This window comes from Periophthalmus magnuspinnatus, chromosome 17 (genome assembly GCF_009829125.3).
Source record: "Periophthalmus magnuspinnatus isolate fPerMag1 chromosome 17, fPerMag1.2.pri, whole genome shotgun sequence".
Taxonomy (NCBI): domain Eukaryota; kingdom Metazoa; phylum Chordata; class Actinopteri; order Gobiiformes; family Gobiidae; genus Periophthalmus; species Periophthalmus magnuspinnatus.
This window is the reverse complement of record NC_047142.1, coordinates 8,605,484-8,630,672: the sequence shown is the minus strand read 5'-3', so window position 1 is coordinate 8,630,672 and position 25,189 is coordinate 8,605,484. Positions and strand designations below refer to the sequence as shown.

At 42.1% G+C, this 25,189-nt stretch overlaps 1 pseudogene and 2 gene segments (V, D, J or C); all 3 read right to left on the bottom strand.

The window, feature by feature from the left end:
* Positions 1–3,987: 3,987 nt before the first annotated feature.
* Positions 3,988–4,678, bottom strand: LOC117385151 (T cell receptor alpha variable 3-like). The segment is given in 2 exon segments: positions 3,988–4,330; positions 4,452–4,678. Coding segments are annotated over 2 exon segments (411 nt in total).
* On the bottom strand, positions 4,627–5,462 carry LOC117385150 (Ig heavy chain V region-like). The segment is given in 2 exon segments: positions 4,627–5,004; positions 5,334–5,462. Coding segments are annotated over 2 exon segments (436 nt in total).
* Positions 5,463–12,248: 6,786 nt separating this feature from the next.
* Positions 12,249–14,063, bottom strand: LOC129457049 (general transcription factor II-I repeat domain-containing protein 2-like; annotated as a pseudogene).
* Between the last annotated feature and the right edge of the window lie 11,126 nt (positions 14,064–25,189).

Genomic DNA, 25,189 nt, shown 5'->3' with positions numbered 1-25,189 from the left:
CCCAGTCCAGCTTAAGTTCCCATCCTGTTCCAGTCCTTTCTTTGCTGCCTCCCTGTTTTCCCTGTACCTGCTGTTCATTACTAATCAGAGTGTAGCCTATATGTTCTCCCTCTGTTCAGTTTGTGTTGCTGGATTGTTGTTTCTTCATTTCATTTGTTTATCTAAAAGACACGCAGGCTCTGTATTTCAAATAAACCTGTTGTATTCACCGAGACCAGGAGTTTGGCTGTGTTCTTTGTGTCGCACGTGAGTCCAGTTTATTACCTGTGTAACATAGTCCCTCCAGCATGTTCTGGGTCTTCTCCGAGGCGGGACATGCCCAGAACACCTCCCCAGGAAGGCGTCCAGGGAAAATGCTGAACAGATGCCTGAGCCACCTCAGCTGGCTCCTCTCGAAGTGGAGGAGCAGCGGCTCCAATCTGAGCCCCTCCCATGTGACCGAACTCCTAAACCCATCTCTAAAGGCCACCCTGTGGAGGAAACCTATTTCTGCCACTTGTATCTGTGACCTTGTCCTTTCTGCGGGTCCTGGCTTGAAGACGCCATCAGGACAATATCATCTACAAACAGCAGAGATGAGATCCTGTGGTTCCCAAACTTCAGTATTTGGTCATCAGACGGCAACTTATTCATACTTTTAGAAACCAACAACAGCTTGTTTCAAATAATTAAGAGTAAAAGAGTTAAACTCCTGTCATTTATAATATTAAGCTCCACAGCACTTCTATAAATAGTAAGATAATAGTAAGAGTCGGATGTTTAGGCAAATAGTTCATAAGGGACTGCCATGTGGTTTTGTTACAACAGACCAAGTTTGACCAAAGTGTATGGATTTTATAAATATGAAGGTGTTTCATGGATCAGGATGTGTTGACTTAGAGCAGGCACTAGGGGGCGTTCAAAACTCTCAGGTGTTTTTTGATGAGGAAACATTACAACATGGTTCAATGAGAAACCTTCAGTTTAGAAAATAATGGCATGTTAAGTTTGGTGAATGTGTTTCTCACACATGCTCTGAGCTCCAGGTCATTCACTCTTTAGTGGAGCTTTGAGGATTTACTCAACATATAGAAGTGTCATAATCTTATGGCTCATGGAAGCAGCTTTCTGTGATAAACCTTCACCAACAACTGAACAAACAGCAGAAATCTGCATGTACTCTAATGTGGACTCCCTCTAGTGGATGTGTGGAGTACTGCTGTTTTCTCTCAGAGGTTTTTGTTCAGAGTTTTGGTGTTTCCTGTCACTGTGGGCCTCAGAGCACAGTAGTACACAGCAGAGTCTGTCACATCCACATCCTGGATCTTCAGAGAGAAAGAGTTTCCCCTCAGCTCAGAGTCAAACTTATTTTTTTTGAAATGGAGAGAATTATCCTGTGTTCCAACTGTGCTCCTCTGTAGAACATACTCTGGAGTATCTTGATATTTCTGTCTGTACCAAAACAAGTAATAATTTACATGTTCACTCCTTTGAAAATTGCACTGTATTGTGGCTGTGTGTCCCTGACAGAGGCGTCTCCTTGTGTCTGGGTCACTGTGTCTTCTCCTTTACACTCTGGGGAAGAACACAGGAGCACAACCAGAGCTGAGAGCAGTGTACACAGGGCAGACTCCATCTTAAAAGCTCAAATCCTCTCAAGTGTCTGTGTCTGCTCCTCTCTTACAGTCTGGCTCCTCCCTCAGGTCTCTCTGTGGTTGTGACACTGATGCAGTTGGAGGTCTCTAAATGCCTGAGCTATTATTATTTTGTTGGTATTGGCTGAGAAAATTTTGGGGATCTAGGTTACAGATCAAAGAGCTGTTGTGAACAACACTAGGTCAGTATTTAAGCATGATGGAATCAATCTGCAGCAGTAAAAAGTAATTCATAGTATCGCTGCTCCCTTAACCTCATCTGAAATGTTTTATTCACAAAAGCAACTTTCCCCCAAAATCTGAACATGGTCAAAACTTATCCTGCTTTATACATCAAGTGAAAAGACGTCATATGTTTGTGTCAGTTTAGAGCAAAACTGCATTTCCACCTACAGTCCTTGGACAGGATGATGTCATAAATGGTGAACATGCCAAAAACATACAATGTATGTAGAGTATAAATACAATAAAACACTCACTCATCCAGTCAATCAATAAATAAAACTAGTCCAACTCAGTCCCCACGTCCATGCACTTTTACACATACTGTTCATGTTACTGCATTCATACAAGGCAGTTTAATGTCCATAGGTTCATTTCATTAGAAGCCCTTGTTTGATCAGGCAAGTAAACATTTCATAATCTGTAAAGGCAATATTTTTCATTATGGATTTTTTTTATTGACTTTGGAGATGATTTACCTGTCTGCTCATAACACAATCTCAAAGGTTTGTCGATTTACTTAAATTCCATGAGCCTGTGGGGATTTACGCCTATTTGTGAAAAAGGAATTCTGAAGCGAATTTGCACCTTTTTTCATTCCCCTTGTCAATTTTCCTGTAATCTTTCATTAGTTTTTCACATTAGTGAAAACCACAGTGCTACATATTTATAACAATATCAGGATAAACATTAGAGAGATCTGTCATATAAAAACAGAGGTCCAAGAATGGACCCCTGGGGGACTCCCACAGAGGAAGCTTTAAACAGGGATAGAATATTGTTCACCCCAACACACTGTTGCCATGAATGCCTCAAATAAGATCTTATCCAATTTTGGGTGAGCATGAAAAGGTTGTAGTTGTTGAACTTGTTGAGGTGAATCAACGGCTTTACATAGATCAAGGCTGGCCCCACTCTTCCCTGGTCTACATGTGCCCTATTGTTTATGTAACAGGAGAATAAAGCTGTTGTGCAGATCTGGAGCATTAAGAAGAATGCAGCAGGTTCTACAACAAAAAACTTTTGTGGAGCAGTCTCAGAGAGTGTCTCCCTCTAGTGGAGCTACTGCAGGATTGTGTTGTCTTTGCTCCAGAGCTTTTTGTTCAGAGTTTTGGTGTTTCCTGTCACTGTGGGCCTCAGAGCACAGTAGTACACAGCAGAGTCTGTCACATCCACATCCTGGATCTTCAGAGAGAAAGAGGTCCCCATCAGCTCAGCATCAAACTTGGGTTTTTTGAACTTCTGTGAATTATCTGAGAATCCAGACTTGAATCTTCTCATCATATATTTTGGAAAGCCCCCATTTTCCTGCTTGTACCAGAACAGACGTGGATCACTGTCCAGTGTTTTAAAAGTGCACTGTATTGTGGCTGTGTGTCCCTGAGGGACAGAGGCGTCTCCTTGTGTCTGGGTCACTGTGTCTTCTCCTTTACACTCTGGGGAAGAACACAGGAGCACAACCAGAGCTGAGAGCAGTGTACACAGGGCAGACTCCATCTTAAAAGCTCAAATCCTCTCAAGTGTCTGTGTCTGCTCCTCTCTTACAGTCTGGCTCCTCCCTCAGGTCTCTCTGTGGTTGTGACACTGATGCAGTTGGAGGTCTCTAAATACGTGAGATTGGACAGAGTCTGTTCTTCTTTCAGTTCATGGACTGGTTCATCTGCAGCTCCTTTGAGTCGAGAGTTGACAGAGAATATTGTAACTGTGGGGTTGCCATGTGTCATTGTTACAGGTTATTGTTACACAAAGTGTGTGGATTTTATAAATATGGAGGCTTTTCATGGATCAGGATGTGTTGACTTAGAGCAGGCACTAGGGGGCGTTTGAAGCTCTCCAGGTGTTTTTTGATGAGGAAACATTACAACATGGTTCAATGAGAGAAACCTTCAGTTTAGAAAATAATGGCATGTTAAGTTTGGTGAATGTGTTTCTCACACATGCTCTGAGCTCCAGGTCATTCACTCTTTAGTGGAGCTTTGAGGATTTACTCAACATATAGAAGTGTCATAATCTTATGGCTCATGGAAGCAGCTTTCTGTGGTAAACCTTCACCAACAACTGAACAAACAGCAGACATCTGCATGTACTCTAATGTGGACTCCCTCTAGTGGATGTGTGGAGTACTGCTGTTTTCTCTCAGAGGTTTTTGTTCAGAGTCTGTGGGTTTCCTGTCACTGTGGGCTTCACAGCACAGTAGTACACAGCAGAGTCTCCCACTGCAGCAGAGGACAGGAGCAGAGAGACGTTCTGACTTTTCATTTCAAACTTTAGTCCTTTTACTTTCTCTGTTACTGAAATTCCATTTCCAGAATGTGAAATGAGGAATTCTGGAGATTTTCCTGGGTATTGTCGGTACCAGAAGAAATAATCATTGTATCCTGGTTCTTGGTGATAAGAGTATCCCAGAGAGACAGAGGAGCCTTCTGGAGCACAGACCTCAGGCTTTAGAGCAGTGAGCTCTTCACATCTGACTCCTACATGAAAACAAATGAATGTACAAGTTAGGAACATATTTCCTGCTGCTTCTTGCTCTGTGCTTCAGTAAGTGTTGAGTGGATGTAATAAAGTGTCAACATAGGTTTCAATAAGACTTACCACTCAACAAAAGCAGGAGCAGTGCTGCCATTAAAGGAAACATGTGTCCAAAACACAGCTGAGTGATCCTCATGTGAACTTTCTGAAGTCTGCTTAGATTCTCACACTGACAGTTGGCTTTGCTGCGTCTGTGTTTAGTCTGAAGCTTCACAGAGAGTGTCTCCCTCTAGTGGAGCTACTGCAGGATTGTGTTGTCTTTGCTCCAGAGGTTTTTGTTCAGAGTTTTGGTGTTTCCTGTCACTGTGGGCCTCACAGCACAGTAGTACACAGCAGAGTCTCCCACTGCAGCAGAGGACAGGAGCAGCTCCACGTCTGTTGTCTGAGACTTTAGCCGAGAGTCGTGTGTCTGACTGGACAGACGCGGCCGGCCTCGAAAAGTTCATTCCAGAGACATAGAAGAGGAACTGAGGAGCGTCTCCAGGATTCTGACGATAAAAGAAGAAATGATCTCCTTCTGCTGTAGGTGCTGAGGTTTGATAGGACACAGACACCATGAAGCCTTCTGAGACAGACTGCTCCAGGCTGAGAGGAGAGAGGACATCACCGCTCACACCTGAAACACACAGGGCTCAATGAGGAACTAACATGGATATACACATCTACTGAATTTAATATTTAGCTCACTGTGAACATTTCAAATGTGTTCTAGGAAATTCAACTTTAATAAAAACATTTTGAACTGCTAAACTAACAAAATAATGAAACACTTTCCCGGGTTAGCTGTTTTCTTAATAAGACCCAATAGAGACACAGGAATATGAAGTTCTATGCAGAAGACATAAGTCACCTACACATTTACAGTAAAGTGTGTAGTTGTGAGCGTTAAAAATAAGTTAGTTTGTGTTCATCACAGCTGTAGAAATGATCAGAAAAGAATGAGACCTGTTAGAATGGAGACGAGCAGCAGAGGACAGAGGGACATGGCTCTGAGACGCTCCATGGATCTGAGGACTTTGTACTTGGATCCTCACAGACCTGAAGATGAAGACGTTTGTCAGCACAGTCACAGTCTCACTCAGTGTCTCCCCCTGGTGGACGTGTGGAGGTTTATGTTCATAGACGAGGGATGTGCCGTCACTGTAGACTTCACATTAGACCCTGTCTCTTTAAACCAGTTTTGGTCCCAGTCTGACAGAACACATGTTTGTGAAACAGGTGAGCTCCAAAGTACAGAGTCTAGACAAGAGCAGCGCCATCTACAGGAGAGAGGACGACACTAAACAACTTCTATACATAAATTAAAGTATCATAAATTTTGTATCAACAGTTATTCTGAAGTCAGGTAGAAGACAAAACTTTATTAAAAATTATTTATAAAAATTACATTATTTTAAGACTGAATTTCTCTGCTGTTTCTGACCTTGTGCAGTTGAATGCCTCTCCTAGTCTGTGCCTAATGTAAAACAGACTGTGCTGTTACATGCAGCAGGTATCGAGTATCGGTTCCTCCTGATGTGTCATTGGGATGTTTGAGATGTGATTCACAACACCTCAATCATAGTTCTCGTTTTTACGACATTTAGAAAAAGCTTTTTAAATTGGACTAGGCCAGTTATCTGGTTTTCCTGTCTGCATGTAAACGTAGAGACTGATGCAGTTGGAGGTCTCTAAAGACATGAGATCAGACAGAATCTGTTTTTCCTTCAGTTTATGGACTGGAGTGTCCATTTGCAGCTCCTCTGCTTTGTCCACACATTTCTTTTTACAAACCCAAATCCGGTGAAGTTGGGACACTGTGTAAAACTAAAAAAAATACAGAACACAATGATTGGCAGTTAAAACACACAGGTGTATTTTTATTTTTTTTTTTCAAAATTTGTTTATTTGGCTTATGCAGAAATTGTACAATGTACATTCACATATCACAAATAGTGATACTGCACAATTTCCTTTTATAACACAATGATACACACACGAAAACAAACGCCACACTAACATTCTCCATCCAAATGACAAAAAGGAAAAAATGCAGTTACCCGTCCTGACCATGCATATACATACATACATACACACATAGATACACGTACATATGCATACTGAAGTGAGAACCCATGAACCTAGATGACACAGGAGATGAGGAATTATATCAATAGCTGGATAAATTTGGAGAAAGAAAGAAAGGACCTCCAGAAAAAAAGGGTTAATCAGGAATAGAAGGGAAGTTAATTTGTTGTACTACTCGGAACAATGGATGCCATATTTGTGCAAACCTATCAGAGGAGCTGTGAAGTGTCAATCTTATCTTCTCAAGTTTAAGAAAATAGAGTATATCTCTGAGCCACTGTATAAATGATGGAGGCTTTGGGGACTTCCATTTCAATAAAATTACCCTCCTTGCAAGAAGGGTCATATAAGCAAGGGAGTTCCTCTGGGAGTTGGAAAGAGAGTGGCCCTACAAAAATCCCAAATAAGGCACTCAAAGGATTTGGGTGAATTTTCTTGTCAATAACACTTGAGATTATTGAAAAAATTTCAGTCCAATAACCATAGAGTCGTGGACATAGCCAGAATGTATGAATAAGGTTTCCCGTTGATTGGTGGCACCGGTCACATGTTGGAGAAATATTGGGGTATATTTTGGATAGGCGTGATTTCGTATAATAAACTCGGTGAACAAGTTTACACTGTATAAGACTGTGCCTAGCACAAATGGAAGACTTATGTACTCGTGTTAAAATTCGTGACCACGTCTCATCAGACAGAGTCTCACCAAGATCTCCCTCCCAAAAGGCCCTCACTGAGTCAAGAGAATTTGAGCGAATAACTGATATCTGATTATAGACGAAATAGACCCTTTCAAGGGAGAAGTGGGTAAAAGCAAAGAATCAATAGCAGAATCTTCGGGTAAATTGAGAAATGAAGGGAAGTTGCTATTAACAAAACTGCGAACCTGCAAGTATCTGAAAAACTGTTGTTTTGGGAGAGAGAATTTTGCAGATAGCTGCTGAAAAGACGCAAATATCTTATCAACAAACAAATCCTTAAAAGTCCGTATTCCAAGACTTGACCAATTCAAAAAGGATTTATCAACAAGAGAAGGAGGGAAGAAATGATTAGCTGCTAAAGGGGCATTGTGTGAATAAATTTGCAAACCAAAGTAACGTCTGAATTGAGTCCAAATCTTAAGAGATATTTTAACAATATGGTTCCTTGAGTACTTTTTAGTAGGGGATTGTATGGGTGAATATAACAGTGCAGCAAGGGACACTGGTTTTACAGAGTTCTTTTCCATAACTAACCAATCTAATAGGGGAGCTGTTTCGGATTGAAGCCAATATTTAAAAAGTCTTATATTGGAGGCCCAATAGTAATACCTAAAATTTGGTAAGGCCATCCCACCCGATATTTTAGGCCTTTGTAGATACTGCTTAGATATTCGAGAAACTTTCTTATCCCAAAGAAATTCGGCCACGAGTGAATCTACCTGAGAGAAAAAGGAGCTGGCCAGAAAAAGGGGAATGCACTGGAATAAGTACAGGAAGCGAGGTAAGACATTCATTTTAACACAGTTAATACGTGCCACTAAGGACAATTTAAGTAAAGACCATCGTTCAAAATCCTCCTTAATTTTCAACAACAGGGGAGAGAAGTTTGCTTTAAACAAGTCTTCTGGTTTGCGCGTAATCTGAATTCCAAGATATAAAAAACTATCCTGTGCCATTTTAAAAGGTAACCCTTGTGGAGCATTAAGTGGAGAGTTTAATAAAAAGAGCTCACTTTTACTTAAATTAAGCTTGTATCCGGATAACTGTCCAAAGACTGAAAGTAGACGCAAAAACACAGGTACTGACGTAGTTACATCTGAGACATATAAAAGAAGATCATCTGCATATAGTGAAACCTTCGCCTCCAGACCATACCTATGTATGCCTCTGACTTCTGGGTTGGTACGAATAGCGATAGCCAAGGGCTCAATAGCCAAAGCAAAGAGCAGTGGACTAAGAGGACACCCCTGTCTAGTGGAGCGGTGCAGCGAAAAGTATGCAGAACGTGAATGATTGGTCTTAACGGAAGCTAAGGGGTTAGAGTAAAGAAGCTTAATCCAGGTTAAAAAATTATGACCCAGACCAAATCTTTTAACTGTGTGAAACAAGTACGACCACTCCACCCGGTCAAAGGCCTTTTCGGCATCCAGGGAAATTAAGGCTTCCTGTGATTTACTCTGGGAAGGGTTGTAAATTATATTGAAAAGTCTCCTTAAATTGGAGAAAGAGTGTCTATTTTGAATAAAACCAGTTTGGTCAGGATTAATAATATCAGACAAGGATGTTTCAAGACGCCTAGCTAGAATTTTGGACAAAAGTTTAAAGTCTACATTTAGCAAACTTATAGGGCGATAAGAGGAGCAACAGAGAGGGTCTTTTCCCTTCTTTAGGAGAAGCGAAATGGTGGCTTGATTTAGTGTATAATGAGTCCTTGTGCAAAGGACTCATTATACACGTCCAGTAACAATGGGACAAGTTTGTCTTTAAACTTTTTATAAAACTCAGATGGGTACCCATCAGGGCCTGGGCACTTCCCACCTTGAAGGGACTGTATCGCTGAGCCAAGTTCCAGTAAGGTAATGGACTTTCCTAATTTATTAGCAGTGTCCTGATTAACAGTAGGGATATTTAATGGTAAAAAAGCGGTCAAAGTCTTCATCTGTAGGCGTAGTTTCAGATGCATATAGTGACATATAATATGCTTTGAAAGCTTGGTTGATCTGTGAGGGATCGGCTGTAGTTACACCCTGAGTAGTCCGAATTTTGGAAATTTGGCGAGAAGAAGTCACCTGTCGTATCTGATGTGCCAATAATTTACCGGCCTTATCACCATGTTCAAAAAACTGGGCATTAGATTGAAGCAGGAGTTCAGTAGCTCGATGAGTCATGAGAGAATCAAACTCCGCTTGGAGTAGAAGGCGTTCTTTGTAGATATTTGGGCTAGATGAAATTGCAAATAGCGTATCTAATTGCTTGATTTGTTGTCTCAAGTTATTCAACTTTTCACGTCTCAATTTACTCTCATAATGTATGTGAGAAATGATCTCCCCTCTAATAAAAGCCTTTAGGGATTCCCAGAGAAGGGAAGCAGACACCCCTGGAGTTCTGTTGATGCTAAAAAAAAAAAGTCAATCTGCCCAGACATAAAATTAACAAAGTTGTCATTGGACAATAAACGTACATTAAGCCTCCAAAGTGGCCGTTCAGATAGTGAGGTGCTAAATTTAAAGTCCATCAGAAGAGGAGCATGATCAGAAAGAATGAAGGCATCATATCTACACATAGATATAAATGAAAGTAACTGTTTTGAGGGATTAAAAAAACGCCACGCGTCAGACACTGCAAATTCTTGCATGAGAGACTGAATTGTTTTTGCAGACCGTGAAGGTACAGCTGGTTTTGCTGAAGAACGATCCAGAACAGGGTCAAGCCAACAGTTAAAGTCCCCACCTAATATTAAATGATAGGCTGATATATCTGGTAGGGTGGAAAATAAACGTTTGAAAAAACACTCATCGTCACAGTTGGGTGCATAAACATTGACCAACGCAACATGTAGGTCCTGAAGCAGACCAGTGACAATAACATACCTGCCATTAGGATCTGAGATTATCTGATGGGAAACAAAACAAACAGATTTGTGCAAGAGAATGGCTGTACCTCTAGCCTTGCTGGAGAATGAAGAATGATAGACTTGGCCCACCCAGCTCTTCCTCAGCTTCAAATGATCCCGGTTCCTAAGATGGGTTTCCTGTAGAAAGATGATCTGAGCCCCCAGCTGCTGTAGGTGGTGCAGTACTTTACTACATTTAATGGGATTATTGAGCCCTTTACAGTTAAAACTGGTAAATCAGAGGTCCTTTCCTACTGAAGACAGCATGATATTAAATCAATTAAGTATATAAACATGGGTTATCATAAAGACTTATCCAGACATTTTGTAGACGGAGTGATGTAAAAGAAAGCTGGTTGGAGATGTGGCTATAAAACACACAGAACAACTTAAAAAAACATGAACAAATCGCAGAAGCATTCCCCCAAATGGAGTGCGCGATGCCCAATCCCCCCACATATCCCATAACCTGTCCCTCAAAGGGCACCGGAGGTAGCTTAAACTGACTCCTCCATCTAGAATGTGACAAGAAATATTACACAAAAAGAAAAAAAAATGCACCTTGTTCAACATTTAACATAAGCACCATAAAATTAAATAAGTAAAACAAAACAATAAAGTAATTATAAAGATAAATAAGATTAAATAAAAAAAGGAAAAACATAAAAATAAAATTAATAATAATAATAAAATAAAATAGAATAAAATAAAATGTATATATTCTATAAATATGACCATGTGGGTACCAGTACCAAAGTCAGTAAAAATAAGATCTAATATAGCTGTAACTATACAATAGAGGAGCAAAAAAGGAAAAAATAATTTCTCATGCTACCAACAATAACAATTTAAAAGTATACTAAAACTACTTTAATAAAAAATAATATATAAAACAATAATTAAATAAATAGAATAAACAAATAAAAAAATATATATATAATAATAGCAACCAATAATAATAATAAGGGAAAGATAGAAAAGAAACTTAAAATATAATTAAACCACCACAAAAAAATAAATTATTAATGTGTATATTCACAATAAACCCAATTTGTAAACCAAGAGTAATTAGGTATATGAAAACACAGAAAGGATCTTTTCACACCCACAGTGCTGCACCTGTCACCCCTTGCAGAAAGAATCCAACCAGACTTTAGATGGTGTCCGGGGCCACCACAGACTTAACTTGACTTTCAACAAAGTCCATAGCAAGTAATGGGTCCTCGAATCGATGAGTTCATCCACCAGGGAGGGTAACACGGAGCACAGCTGGAAAAAAAAGTCCAAACTTATCACCTGGACATGAGTGGAGCTCTTTCTTCACTTTAGCAAAGGCGGACCTTTTCTTTGAGACAGTGGCAGTAAAATCCGGAAAGACGGAGACCCTCTTTCCCTGGTAGAGTAGGGGGGCAGATGCTACAGCCTTACGTAGAATTTCGTTGCGTTGCTGAAACAGGTTGATTCGCACAATGAAGGGGCGAGGCGGCTCTCCATCCTTCGGCTTAGAGCGACTCGTGCGGTGTGCCCGATCCAAAACGGGTTTGTTGTCCAGCCCGAGCAGATCACTTAATAATGTGGCGACAAAATCTGTTGGACGGGTCCCTTCCGCTCCCTCAGGGACCCCCACAATACGTATATTATTCAGCCTCGAGCGTCCCTCTAAATCAGGGGTGTCAAAGTCAAATGGACAGGGGGCCAAATGAAAAAATTAGCTACAAGCCGAGGGCCGGACTGATCGAATGTTCATTGAAACTATTTAAAATGACTGCACATAGTCTAGTGAACCTAATATTGAACCTACTGAAAACCTAACAAATATATATGATCGGATCAGATAAATAAGGCAATATTTTGTTATGGCTCTGTCAGTAATTTTTAATTTTCAACAGGCACAAAAGACAAACTTCCTTGATGCAATGAATGAAGGCACCATCAGTATATTTTTTCAGGAAAATGGCAAAAGTAGGCTAAATTTACTTCAAAAAAATAAATAATATCAGCAATTTTCTATCAGTCACTCAACTGAAATATTTTAAAAACACAATAGGACTGAAATACAACAAAATAAAGTGCAAAAATAAGATAAAAACAACACTTTCTTCAACGAAATGTCACATGTGCTGTGAAAACAAATATTTAACTTCAACTTTTAAACTTTAACTGAGTAAAAACTCTAAATATGTTATTGCATAGTAATGTTCACTTGTTTGAGGCTGATACTTGGTGGTGTCTCATCTTTTGTAAAAGTTCATCAATGTTCGGGGTCAGGCTCTGAGCTGAGGAAATTCTCAGGATTGCGTGAAGGTGTTCAGCAATAAGTCGACTTCTGTGTGATGTTTTGTTAAGCTTCATCAAAGAAAACAGCTGTTCACATAGGTACGTGCTGCCAAACATAGAGAGCGTTTGAGCAGCTTGGATGCGCAACTGGGCCATTGTTTCGGGGATGAAACGGACAAACTCCGCAGCACCTACTGCCGCATATTTTGCCTTTAGTTCGTCACTGCATTGGAGCTCGATCAGCTCCATTTGGAGGTTTGGTGGTGAGCTTTCCACGTCAACTGCAAATGGATTACTGAGCAGTAAAAACCTGTTTTTTTGTGCTTCAAAGTCAGCAAATCGGCGTCAGAAGTCAGAGGTTAGTACACCAATTTTATCAACAAACTGTGCGCTCGGGAACACGCTGGTAGAGAGCTTCTCTTTCATGGTCTGGCAGCTAGGAAAGTGGCTCAAGTTTTCTTTCCGCATCTGTGCCTCCCACAGAGTCAGTTTGGTTTTAAACGCCTTCACTGTACTGTACATATCAGAGATGACTCGACCCCGACCCTGCAGCTGCAGGTTCATTGCATTCAGGTGACTCGTGATGTCACATAGAAAAGCCGTTTCACACAGAAACGTTTCGTCTCGGCATTGTGTTGTGTCTTTCCCTTTGCTTTCCAAGAACAGACAAATCTCCTCACGCAGCTCAAAACATCTTTGCAGCACCTTTCCCTGGCTTAGCCATCGCACCTCTGTGTGATAGGGCAAATCACCATGCTCAGTTTCTAACTCGCTCAGAAATGCTTTGAACTGGCGGTGATTTAAACCTTTAGCTCTGATAAAGTTAACTGCACGTGTGATGGTGCTCATTACATGTTCCATTTTCAAGGCTTTACCACACAATGACTCCTGGTGTATTATACAATGATAAGCTGTCAGCTCACCTGTGATGTTCTCCTCCTGCATCTTCTCCCGTATCCTCGCAACCAGTCCGCTCCTGTGTCCACACATCGCAGGTGCTCCGTCTGTAGTCAACCCCACGAGTTTGTCCCAAGGCAGCTCCATCTCATTTACACATCTTGACACTTCTTCGTACAAATCATGTCCTGTAGTTGTGCCATGCATAGGACACAAGGCCAAAAACTCCTCTGTCACGCTCATGCTGGAGTCCACTCTGTGGATGAAAATTGACAACTGGGCAATGTCAGAGGTGTCCGTGCTCTCATCCACAGCCAGGGAATATGCGATGAAATCTTTTCCCCTTTTCACAAGCTGCTCTTTTAGATTGATTGACAGCTGGTCAACACGCTCAGCAACGGTGTTTCTGCTCAGGCTCACGTTCAAAAAGAGTTGCCTTTTGTCTGGGCAAACTGAGTCACAAACTTTAAGCATGCAGTTTTTGATAAAATCCCCCTCTGTAAATGGCCGGGCTGTTTTAGCGATCTCTTCGGCCACAATAAAACTAGCCTTGACAGCAGCCTCGCTTTGTGAATTGGCTTTTCTGAATAGAGCCTGGCGAGAATTGAGACCTCGTTTTAAGTCTTCCACCTTCTGTAGCCTTTGTTCCATGTCCATATTCTTGTTTTTGTCCGCGTGTTTCGTGTCATCATGCCGTCTCAGATTATACTCTTTCATTACCGCCACACTTTATCCACACAGAAGACACACAGGTCTCCCAGCCACCTCCGTGAACATGTACTCCCACTCCCACCTTATTTGAAACCCCCGGTTCTCAATGTCCACCTTCTGTTTTGCCATTTTAATAGTTATCTGAAAGTTTACTTTTGCTGTTAAGCTAATGACCGCAAATTAATAATACAATGAAGCCGCATCCCGCTCTGTGTGCCACCGTTGCATTGTGGGAAATGTAGTATTGGTGCGCGTGAAACACCTGCGGGCCGCTGGCTTGCTGAGGCCTGCGGGCCGGATATAATAATAAATCAATATCATTCTGAGGGCCATAAAAAACACTCTTGAGGGCCGGATCTGGCCCGCGGGCCTTGACTCTGACATGTATGCTCTAAATCTTCACACTTCTGTGATAGGAAGTCAACTCGCTCCGCAAGTGATGTCACTGTAGTTTGTAAGCTAGTTAGCTGACTGTCATGATCATTAGCAGATTGCTCAAGGCTTCCAATGATGTCACTCTGCGCACTTATCTTTGATTCCAAAGCCTCAAGAGCAGCCGTAATCTCTTTCTTAACTACCCCAGGAACAACCTGTTCAAACTCTTTGACAATATCCGCACGCATATTCTTCATCATTACCTCCATGCGCGTTAGCAGACGCTCGTTAGCGTCACGCTCAGAGTCGGCTTCTGGCTCAGGTGAGAGTGGGGGCTTGGCGCGGCCTGTTCTCGTAGTTTCGTTTTTTCCCCGTGTTTCCATAATTCTGCAAAAAAACCTTCAGCTGACTGAACACGGGTTGATTGTGGATGGTACTTGCAAATAACGGTGGTTATTAGAAGATAATAAGGTGCAAAATATAATCGAAATGTCACATTCCCGCGGAGCTACTGCGGGCATGTCCTACATGGTCGGCGCTCGCTCCACTCCCCACACAGGTGTATTTTAAGTATTCTTCAACTTTCTTATTATTTTGTTGCCCTGTCCCGACATCAAATTGAAAATGAGTCAATATTTGCATAAAAACAATAAGGTTTATCAGTTTGAACATTAAATATCATGTCTTTGTAGTTTATTCGGTTCAATATAGGTTGAAAAAGATTTGCAAATCATTGTATTCTGTATTTTTTATTTTATTTTACACAGCGTCCCAACTTCATTGGAATTGGGGTTGTACTTTAATTAATATTTTAGTATTATACAAAATAGAAGAAGACACAGAGAGGTAACAGCAAACCAAGTGTAGCTGGTCTGAAATATGTGGCTCTGTTTATCTGTTCACCTTCCAAATGTTTGTATCACTGATTCCACTGTAGGGCTGTTATGTCCCAGATACATAGTTTTAAAATCAGACAATCCCAAACCCATGATAAAGCCGAACTAACTGGCAACTCAAGTTTCTCTGTGAATAATGTGCACTTTCACATGGACTTATAAAATACAAGGATACATTTTTCCAACTGAATTATTTACAAATGTGTCTTTGTGCTGCTCCATTGAGATTTTACAGATGTTTCCACTCTTCATCTTTCTTTCTTTCTTTATCAGGGACCATGTACGAACTCATTAATATTACAAAAGAAAAGATGATTTGTACCAGATTTAGCTACATCTACTTTCCATGTACAGTCCCTGGGCAGGTGAACAAACGTTAAAATACACATTTCATTACATTTACATCATAAAACTATCAGTTCATCATTATCTCTGGTTTTGTTTGTGAAGAAAGGCTCAGTTTAATGGAAATGTGAAGCTGCTGCAGTGGGTTCACATCCTGCACGTACCAGACACAACATACATTTAAAATACAGTGTTACTGTTTAAAACAGCACAGATCTAAAGGGCTGTGAGAGCAGCAGAGCACAGACTGGAGTTTAGATCTGGAGCAGTGAGAAGAAGCAGTATCACTATTTTACCCGGTAACGGGACTCCGTATCCGTCCCTTTACTACTACTACTACTATTAGTATTAGTAGGTTTTAGTACCTAATTGGAGCCTAGGATAATTAGGGTTTTTCTACGCGCATGACCCTCAGCCATACCGTTTTTTAAAGCAAGACTTACTCACTCGTCTCGTCTCTCTCTCCCTCGGTATCCCGTCAACCTTTAGACTCCAAAAAATATCGAAGAGACCAGTCCTGGAAAGGTCTCAAATGCTGTGGCCACAGTCTCTCCTGGGTCTCCGACATCCGCTGGAGTCCTCCGGTATATTGGGATCCGGCTCAAAGGACCAAGTTGATAGGTTCACATCCTATATTACAGTTCAAAAGAGAAGAGAAGACAAGAGAGATTATTTTGTCTCAATATTGAGGAGAAAGAGCGGAGAGGCAAAAAACCCCAGTTACAAACCACCACCCTCTCTGGGGCCCAGACCGTCTTTCACCTCTTTTATTAAAGTTAGGGACCCCAGTTACATACACATCTGAAGGGGGGGGGGGGGGGCAAGCAGTGTAAAAACATGACGAAATTCACAGAGAAATATATTCTGTTTTTGCATTTCCACAAGGTCACTCTTTCCCTTCGCACAAAACATCCCATGATGTTTCTGTTTTAGGTTTCACAGTGACCTTCTTCCCGTGGGATCCTGCACTCTCAAAAGACATTTTCTGCAAGACTCAAGAACAAACATTAGTGCAGATTACATAGTTTACATAATTGAATATAATGACTAAATAAAGTAGTGAATTGACTATAACTAATAGTAATAACTAAATAAAGAGTGAACATTTCATTACAGTACCTGTGGGGAAGCTGGCCCGAGTGATCAAAATAGGAGGCAGACTCAAAAGAAGTCCCATTAAACACATTTATTACCCGTGCAGTGGTACACCATGGACAAACAAAAATAATACATATGTACAAAAATTAACGGTGCTCAACAAAAAACTAAGCAACCAAACTTAAGCAACTGAAACAAAAGCCATGTGTACTCTGGCTACACAGGTGTCCCCTATCTGGCTAATTGGCCAGACTAATATACTTCCCTGTACTGGAAGCCCCTCCCCCGGTCTACTCCATTTCTTGTCCAGGGGGCGGTGGGAGTATCATAAACAATATATTGCATAAAAACAGCTCTCGGGCCCGAGTCCTTTACCAAAAGTGTTTAACTAAACAAAATATAAACACTTAATTCCAGAAATGAAAATATACAAAACATTAACACAAAGAAATAAACAAACTTAAGCCAGTTTTTCCCCCTCCACATGGTCCGGCCCACGACCCCACTCAAGCCTATAAAATGGCCGACATAGGGCACGCCCCCTCTTTGTCTGGACCATGTGGAGATACAGGTAAGATGATTATTGACTGAACTGAATAGACGCATTTAACTAAATAAAATATATTTAACTAACAAATGTGTGGTGCTTTAAACTGATAACAAAACAAAACAAACCCGGGATAGTTATATTTTGTTGGGTATTGAAGTTATTGAAAATGAACAAAGATGTGCAAACCAAATCATAATACTATTAAAAAGGGACAAAGGCCCACTTTGTCACAGTACCTTTAAAATGAACAGTGAGATAACATAATATAACTTGAATATATATTTTGAATCCATCACAGAGTGACTTTTGTTTCACACCCATGAGATAAAGAACTTTTACACTTAGACAGGTAGAACAACAGCGAGTTTCCTGTGGGATGGAGACAGAGCTTCACACGTGTTAATGTCTGATCTGGGTCTGGCAGACACAGATCAAATGTATTTAAAGACACAACATGAATATACTTAAATTTCCTCCACACTATCTATATATATCTATGTCAGTGGTTCTTAACCTTGTTGGAGGTACTGAACCCCACCAGTTTCATATGCACATTCACCGAACCCTTCTTTATTGAAAAATAATTTTTTTTTTTTTTTTCAAATTCAAGCCATATGTTTGTTTTACTGGTGCACAAAATAAAGCGTGCATTAACATCACTGTGTTCAAAGAATAAAACCAATACAATGTATAAACTCACAACAAATGACATACATACCTTTTCATAAAGACATGACCTTTTTTAACACTACCACACTGAAATAATTTTTATTTTCTATTGTATTATGTATTCCAATAATGAACTTATTGTATTTATGCTTTTTATTATTTTTAACTTTTTAACACACACCCATCACCTAATTTCCATCACACTACAATAATAATGAATATTTACTGCAAATCAGTGTAACTTCTGCTGTTGCCTTTGAGAGACCAGTTCAGAAATGCAGGGCTTCCCCTTGGCAAGTGCCTCTCATGTCATTTTCACAGCAAAGTCTGTTCCTTTTCTTCGTTTTTATGTCGTTTTATGTTTTTATGCCGTTCGAAGTGACAGTATTCAATGACCAATACACAGAGAGGAATCTGTATCTGCTCACCCAGCTGCTCTATTACTGTACATTTATATATATCAATATATATAATGTGTATTTGTAAATAAAATATATTCAAAACAAGTGGTATGGGTCAAAATAAATATATATTTACAAACTACACACTGCAAACAGTGAACAAACACACACTGGAAACTAAGAACACACTGCACATGTGACAGTGTGACAGTCATTCTGTGACAGAGGTTGGAGGATCGAGTCCCGCTCGGACCAACTTCTGTCATTGTGTCCTTAGTTTTGTCATTATGTCCTTAGGCAAGACACTTCACCAAAGCGGTGTGTGAGTGAATGATTGGTAGTCGGGGGGGGGGGCGCAGTTTGGCATTAGCTAATGCTAATGATTACACATAATACACATTTGACCCACAATTAAGTCAATAGCAGAATAAACCACGCTTACCGATCAGGAACAGCATCCAGTCCATCAAATCATAATGTCCTCTGCTCCTGACTCCACCATGAGATCTTCACTCGGTTCCATGAACCGCTCCGGGTCCAGATGCCTCTAGTTTAACTTGTACAAACATCCACAGTGTCCTCGGTCGCGCACTTCCTTTGTTTTGTCCGTTTCGTCATGTTTAAAACGCAAAACTGTTGCAAAACAGTGCGTAAAATTACGCAATTACGCGCGCGTAATTTTACGCGAGGGTCTTTGCCCGAGGGCGGGCCGTCGGAACGTTCAGGGGTTAAACACTTAGAATCATCAGCGAGTCTTCACTCCACATCGGCCACATCAGCTGAAACACTGGGAGCGGGACATGAGGAGCCTGTCAATGACGTTGATAAGCTGCGCAGATACGTATGTGAATCACAAATGTGGTTGGAGCAGCTCGTCCCCGGTCACACTCACTGACTCACATTGAAAAATAGCGCAGAATGAATTGTTGTGTGTTTATTTTATTTGCGCAGTACAGATTTTCTGTGCGCGGAGACCGTGTCAGCAGTGCGCAATTGAGCACGCGCGCAGCTTAGAGGGAGCTGTGTTCGATAGACACATCAAAGGTGCATTTGTTGAATTGGGCCAGCGTCTGGAGACGCTCCAGTCCGCGAATCATATGAGTCTGGTGCGTGTCTTGACCTCCGCCGAACCCCTGGGACTGACTCACTGAACCCCTAGGGTTCGATCGAACCCAGGTTAAGAACCACTGCCCTAGAGGCTTTGTGACGTCACAAAGCGCTCAGGGATGGAGGAGTTTGACCCTAGAGGCTTTGTGACATCAGAGGAGCTTTGAAGTCGCTTTGTGACGTCAGTGGACAAATGTACTGGATCTGATGTGTAAGGGTTAGGGTTTTCTCAAACTCAGAAACTACTGTCTTCACACGAGCTTACACAGCTAACGCTATTTTCATCAAACTCTACTCCACTCGCCATTATGAGTACAGTATACAATACTATGGATCGAGCACAGCCAGACCCCGACATGTTGGGAGAATATGTTGTCATGGATTTACTCGGGGCAGGGTCTTTTGGCGAAGTTGCCAAATGCTATAAGCCTCCAAACCTAGATGTTGTGGCTGTTAAATTCACAAGGGACCTCCGACACAGCTTTGAAAAAGAAGCCAGGATCTTGAAGGACTTGAGCCTGAGAAATCCTGACCAGAATAACATAGTGAAGATGATTGAATGCTTCACAGATCTGACATGCCAATGTTTGGTGTTTGAAATGTTAGACCAGAGTCTTTGGGACCTGATGAATCGACATAGAGGCCCTCTCTCTTTGAATGAGATAAGGCCGGTTACCCAGCAGCTCCTGGTAGCTCTGGAGGCCCTCTGGAGCGCTGGGATTGTACACGCTGACTTAAAGCCAGATAATGTGATGCTGGTCAACCAAACGGATCAGCCTTTCAAAGTCAAGCTCATTGACTTTGGTTGTGCTTGTTACACCTCCGAGCTGCACTTTACAGATGTCATTCAGCCATTAAGGTACAGGGCTCCAGAGGTCACTCTGGGCTGCCCGGTGTCTGGGGCTTTGGACATGTGGTCTCTGGGCTGTACTCTGGGGGAGTGTATCCTTGGTCATTGCCTTTTCAATGATGGTTCATATTACAGCAACCTGAGGTCCATCTTTAACCTGGTGGGATATTCCAGCAAAAGACTGTTGAGGAGAGGCCAGCTCAGCCACCTCTACTTCATCCCCACAGACAGCTGTAACCAGTGGAGGTTTCAGACGACAGATGAGTTTGGGATGGTGGAGTTTGATGCCTCGCCTGACCCACTGGAATATGCTCAGAATTTAATGTGTGCTTTTATTCAGGAGGATCCTCCCATATCTGAGTGTCTAAAACACAGAGACAAAATGGTATTTGTAGACCTCCTTAAGAAACTCCTGCAGCCAGACCCTGACCTAAGGATCAGCCCCAAAAAGGCACTCAAACACCCCTTTGTTACATTGGAGCACCTGAAGAATGAGGACAGCCAGTACAGCGAGCAGGCCCACCTCGCCATGACTTTTGCTCTGCAGCAGCCCACTGTGCCTCAGGTGAGTCCTCCGAACAGTTCTGACCTGCAGCGCCCACCTGTGGCAGTAACAGAGCCAATACAGCAAGAGGCTACTGTCAATTCACATGTGTTCATCAACATTCCTGAGGACATGATACCTGAGGACTCTCCTTTTCACACTCCCCCTGTGTTTATGGATCCAGAGCCAATACAGCAAGAGGCTACTGTCAATTCACATGTGTTCATCAACATTCCTGAGGACATGATACCTGAGAACTCTCCCTTACACACTCCCCCTGAAGACTCTGCGGGTACAGAAGAGGGATTGGACACTCCCTATCGGGACTATGGTTGGGGGCCGTGGAAATTCCTCGCCTTTGGAAGCGTTTTAGCAGGACAAGTGGCATTCTGCAGCTACATGACCGGTTCTACTGTGGTCGCTGGAGGTGTGGTACTGTCTACGGTCCTTTGGGAATGTGCTGAGTATTTGTGGTCCAAGTATGCATCACAAGAGTAAACGGCAATAGGACAGTAACACCTCCCTAGACTCCACAAGACACTACTATAAATATGATTGGAATCAGTTGTAGTGATAGTAGGAAAAGCAGAAGTCGGTGAGAAGCAACAAGACGTTTCTGCTGATTGAAGACATCAGCAGAAACTTCTCCACTTGACTTGAAGCAACACATCAACAACAGCAGCAATAGTCAAAGAAAAATATAAAATCTGTCAACTGGAGGAAAAGTTAACAGATTTCATGTTTTTCTTTTATTATTGAGCATACCTGGATAACTGAGGAATTAGAGACATTGGCATTAAAAAATAAACAAATAAAACCCCCACAAACTGTGACGTTCCCCTTATTAAACCTTATTAATGTCCATTATGTTTAAGTGGCTGTACCTGATTTTTTTTTCCCATGTTGAGTAAAACTCGTTTTGCCCTAGTACAAATATATTGTATAAGCATCTTTTACAACAGAAATGAGACAGCTGTTTGCTATCTACATGTAATTATAAAGCGGTTTATCCTCCAAAAATCTGAAAGTGCAAAGTTAGCATGCTAATGTTTGTTAGCATTAAAGCAGTGGTTCTTAACCTTGTTGGAGGTACTGAACCCCACCAGTTCCATATGCACATTCACCGAACCCTTCTTTATGGAAAGATAAAAAAAAAAAAAAAAAATTCAAATTCAATCCATATGTCTGTTTTACTGGTGCACAAAATAAAGCGTGCATTAACATCACTGTGTTCAAAGAATAAAACCAATACAATGTATAAACTCACAACAAATGACATACATACCTTTTCACAAAGACATGACCTTTTTTAACACTACCACACTGAAATAATTTTAATTTTCTATTGTATTATGTATTCCAATAATGAACTTATTGTATTTATGCTTTTTATTATTTTTAACTTTTTAACACACACCCATCACCTAATTTCCATCAGGCTACAATAATAATGAATATTTACTGCAAATCAGTGTGACTTCTGCTGTTGCCTTTGAGAGACCAGTTCAGAAATGCAGGGCTTCCCCTTGGCAAGTGCCTCTCATGTCATTTTCACAGCAAAGTCTGTTCCTTTTCTTCGTTTTTATGTCGTTTTATGTTTTTATGCCGTTCGAAGTGACAGTATTCAATGACCAATACACAGAGAGGAATCTGTATCTGCACACCCAGCTGCTCTATTACTGTACATTTATATATATCAAAACACAATATATATAATGTGTATTTGTAAATAAAATATATTCAAAACAAGTGGTATGGGTCAAAATAAATATATATTTACAAACTACACACTGCAAACAGTGAACAAACACACACTGGAAACTAAGAACACACTGCACATGTGACAGTGTGACAGTCATTCTGTGACAGAGGTTGGAGGATCGAGTCCCGCTCGGACCAACTTCTGTCATTGTGTCCTTAGTTTTGTCATTATGTCCTTAAGCAAGACACTTCACCAATCATTCACACACACTTTGGTGTGTGCATGAATGATTGGTGGTGGTCGGGGGCGCAGATTGGCATTAGCTAATGCTAATGATTACACATGTGTCTCTCCTTCCACCCTTAGACACTGTGCTGAGGAACTGGCTCCTGTCTTCACGGACATTTTTAACACCTCCCTGGAGTCATGTCATGTCCCAGCCTGCTTCAAGCTGTCCACCATTGTCCCCGTCCCCAAGAAGCCCAGGATCACTGGACTTAATGACTACAGACCTGTGGCGCTGACGTCTGTAGTCATGAAGTCATTTGAGCGCCTGGTCCTGCACCACCTCAAGTCCTTCACCTCCCCCCTCCTGGACCCTCTGCAGTTTGCCTACAGAGCCAATCGGTCTGTGGACGACGCCATTAACCTGGCCCTTCACTTCATCCACCAGCATCTGGACTCCCCGGGAACCTACGCCAGGATCCTGTTTGTGGACTTCAGCTCTGCATTCAACACCATCCTCCCTGCTCTGCTCCAGGACAAGCTCGCTCAGCTCAACGTGCCTGACTCCACCTGCAGGTGGATCACTGACTTCCTGACAGACAGGAGACAGCGCGTGCGGCTGGGGAAGAATGTCTCGGACACTCGGACTATCAGCACAGGATCTCCACAGGGCTGTGTACTTTCTCCCCTGCTCTTCTCCCTGTACACCAACTGCTGCACCTCCAGCCACGACTCCGTCAAACTGGTTAAGTTTGCGGATGACACCACCCTCATCGGACTCATCTCGGACAGCGATGAGTCTGCCTACAGGAGGGAGGTGGACCGGCTGGTGTCCTGGTGCAGCAGCAACAACCTGGAGCTCAACGCCCAGAAGACAGTGGAGATGATTGTGGACTTCAGGAAAGTCACAGCCCCCCTGCCTCCCCTCACCCTGACGGACTCCCCCATCACCACTGTGGACTCTTTCCGCTTCCTGGGCACCTGCATCACCCAGGATCTCAAGTGGGAGCCGACCATCAGCTCCCTCATCAAGAAAGCCCAGCAGAGGATGTTCCACCTGCGGCAGCTGAGGAAAGGCAAGCTGCCGGTCCAGATGATGGTGCAGTTTTACACGTCCATCATTGAGTCCATCCTCACCTCCTCCATCACTGTGTGGTTCACTGGGGCCAGGGACAGACAGAGACTGCAGCGCATTGTGCCTCTGCTGAGAAGGTGATTGGCTGCAGCCTTCCATCTATACAGGACCTGTACGTCTCCAGGACTCGGGGGCGAGCAGGCCGTATAGCAGCCGACACCTCTCACCCTGGACATGGACTATTTGAGCCACTTCCCTCTGGCAGGAGGCTACGGTCCATTGGGACCAGAACCTCTCGCCATAAGAACAGTTTCTTCCCCTCTGCTGTTTGTCTCATGAACACTTTATAATATCTGCACTAAACTGGACACTTTATAACACCGGTCACTTTAATAAGCCACTTTGCACTGTTGTTCTGATGCTGCTGTTGTACATATTTTCTCCCTTTAAGTATTTCATTTGATTTTTTTAAGCATATCTTTTTAACTTTGTGCATGCCCTTATTTGTATTTGTATTTATTCAGTGTGTTTATGTTGCACTTTTTCACCGTATCAAGTTCCTAGTTTGTGAACTGTGTTCACAGACTATGGCAATAAAAGTCTTCTGATTCTGATTCTGACATAATACACATTTGACGCACAATTAAGTCAATAGCAGAATAAACCACGCATCCAGGAACAGCATCCAGTCCATCAGCACATCAGGTCCTCTGCTCCTCAGTCCACCATGAGATCTTCACTCGGTTGCACGAACCGCTCCGGGTTCGAGATGCCTCTTGTTTAACTTGTACAAACATCCACAGTGTCCTCGGTCGCGTACTTCCTGTGTTTTGTCCGTTTCGTCATGTTTAAAACGCAAAACTGCTGCAAAACAGTGCGTAAAATTACGCAATTACGCGCGCGTAATTTTGCGCGGATCTTTGCCAGAGGGCGGGCCGTCGGAACGTTCAGGGGTTAAACACTTAGAATCATCAGCGAGTCTTCACTCCACATCGGCTAAAACTCTGGGAGCGGGACACGAGGACGTCTGTCAATGACGTTGATAAACTGCACAATACGTATGTGAATCACATAATTGGCTGGAGCAGCTCGTCCCCGGTCACACTCACTGACTCACACTGAAAAAGAGACCACTGCTGACACGCTTTAGGCACAGCAAAGGTGCATTTGTCGAATTAGGACACGGCCAGCGTCTGGAGACGCTCGCAGTCCGCGAATCATATGAGTCTGGTGCGTGTCTTGACCTCCCCCGAACCCCTGGGACTGACTCACCGAACCCCTAGGGTTCGATCGAACCCAGGTTAAGAACCACTGATCTATATATCTATATCTATATCTATATCTATATCTATATCTATATCTATAACTATATTATATCTATATCTATCTGTGTGTGTATGTATGTATGTATGTATGTA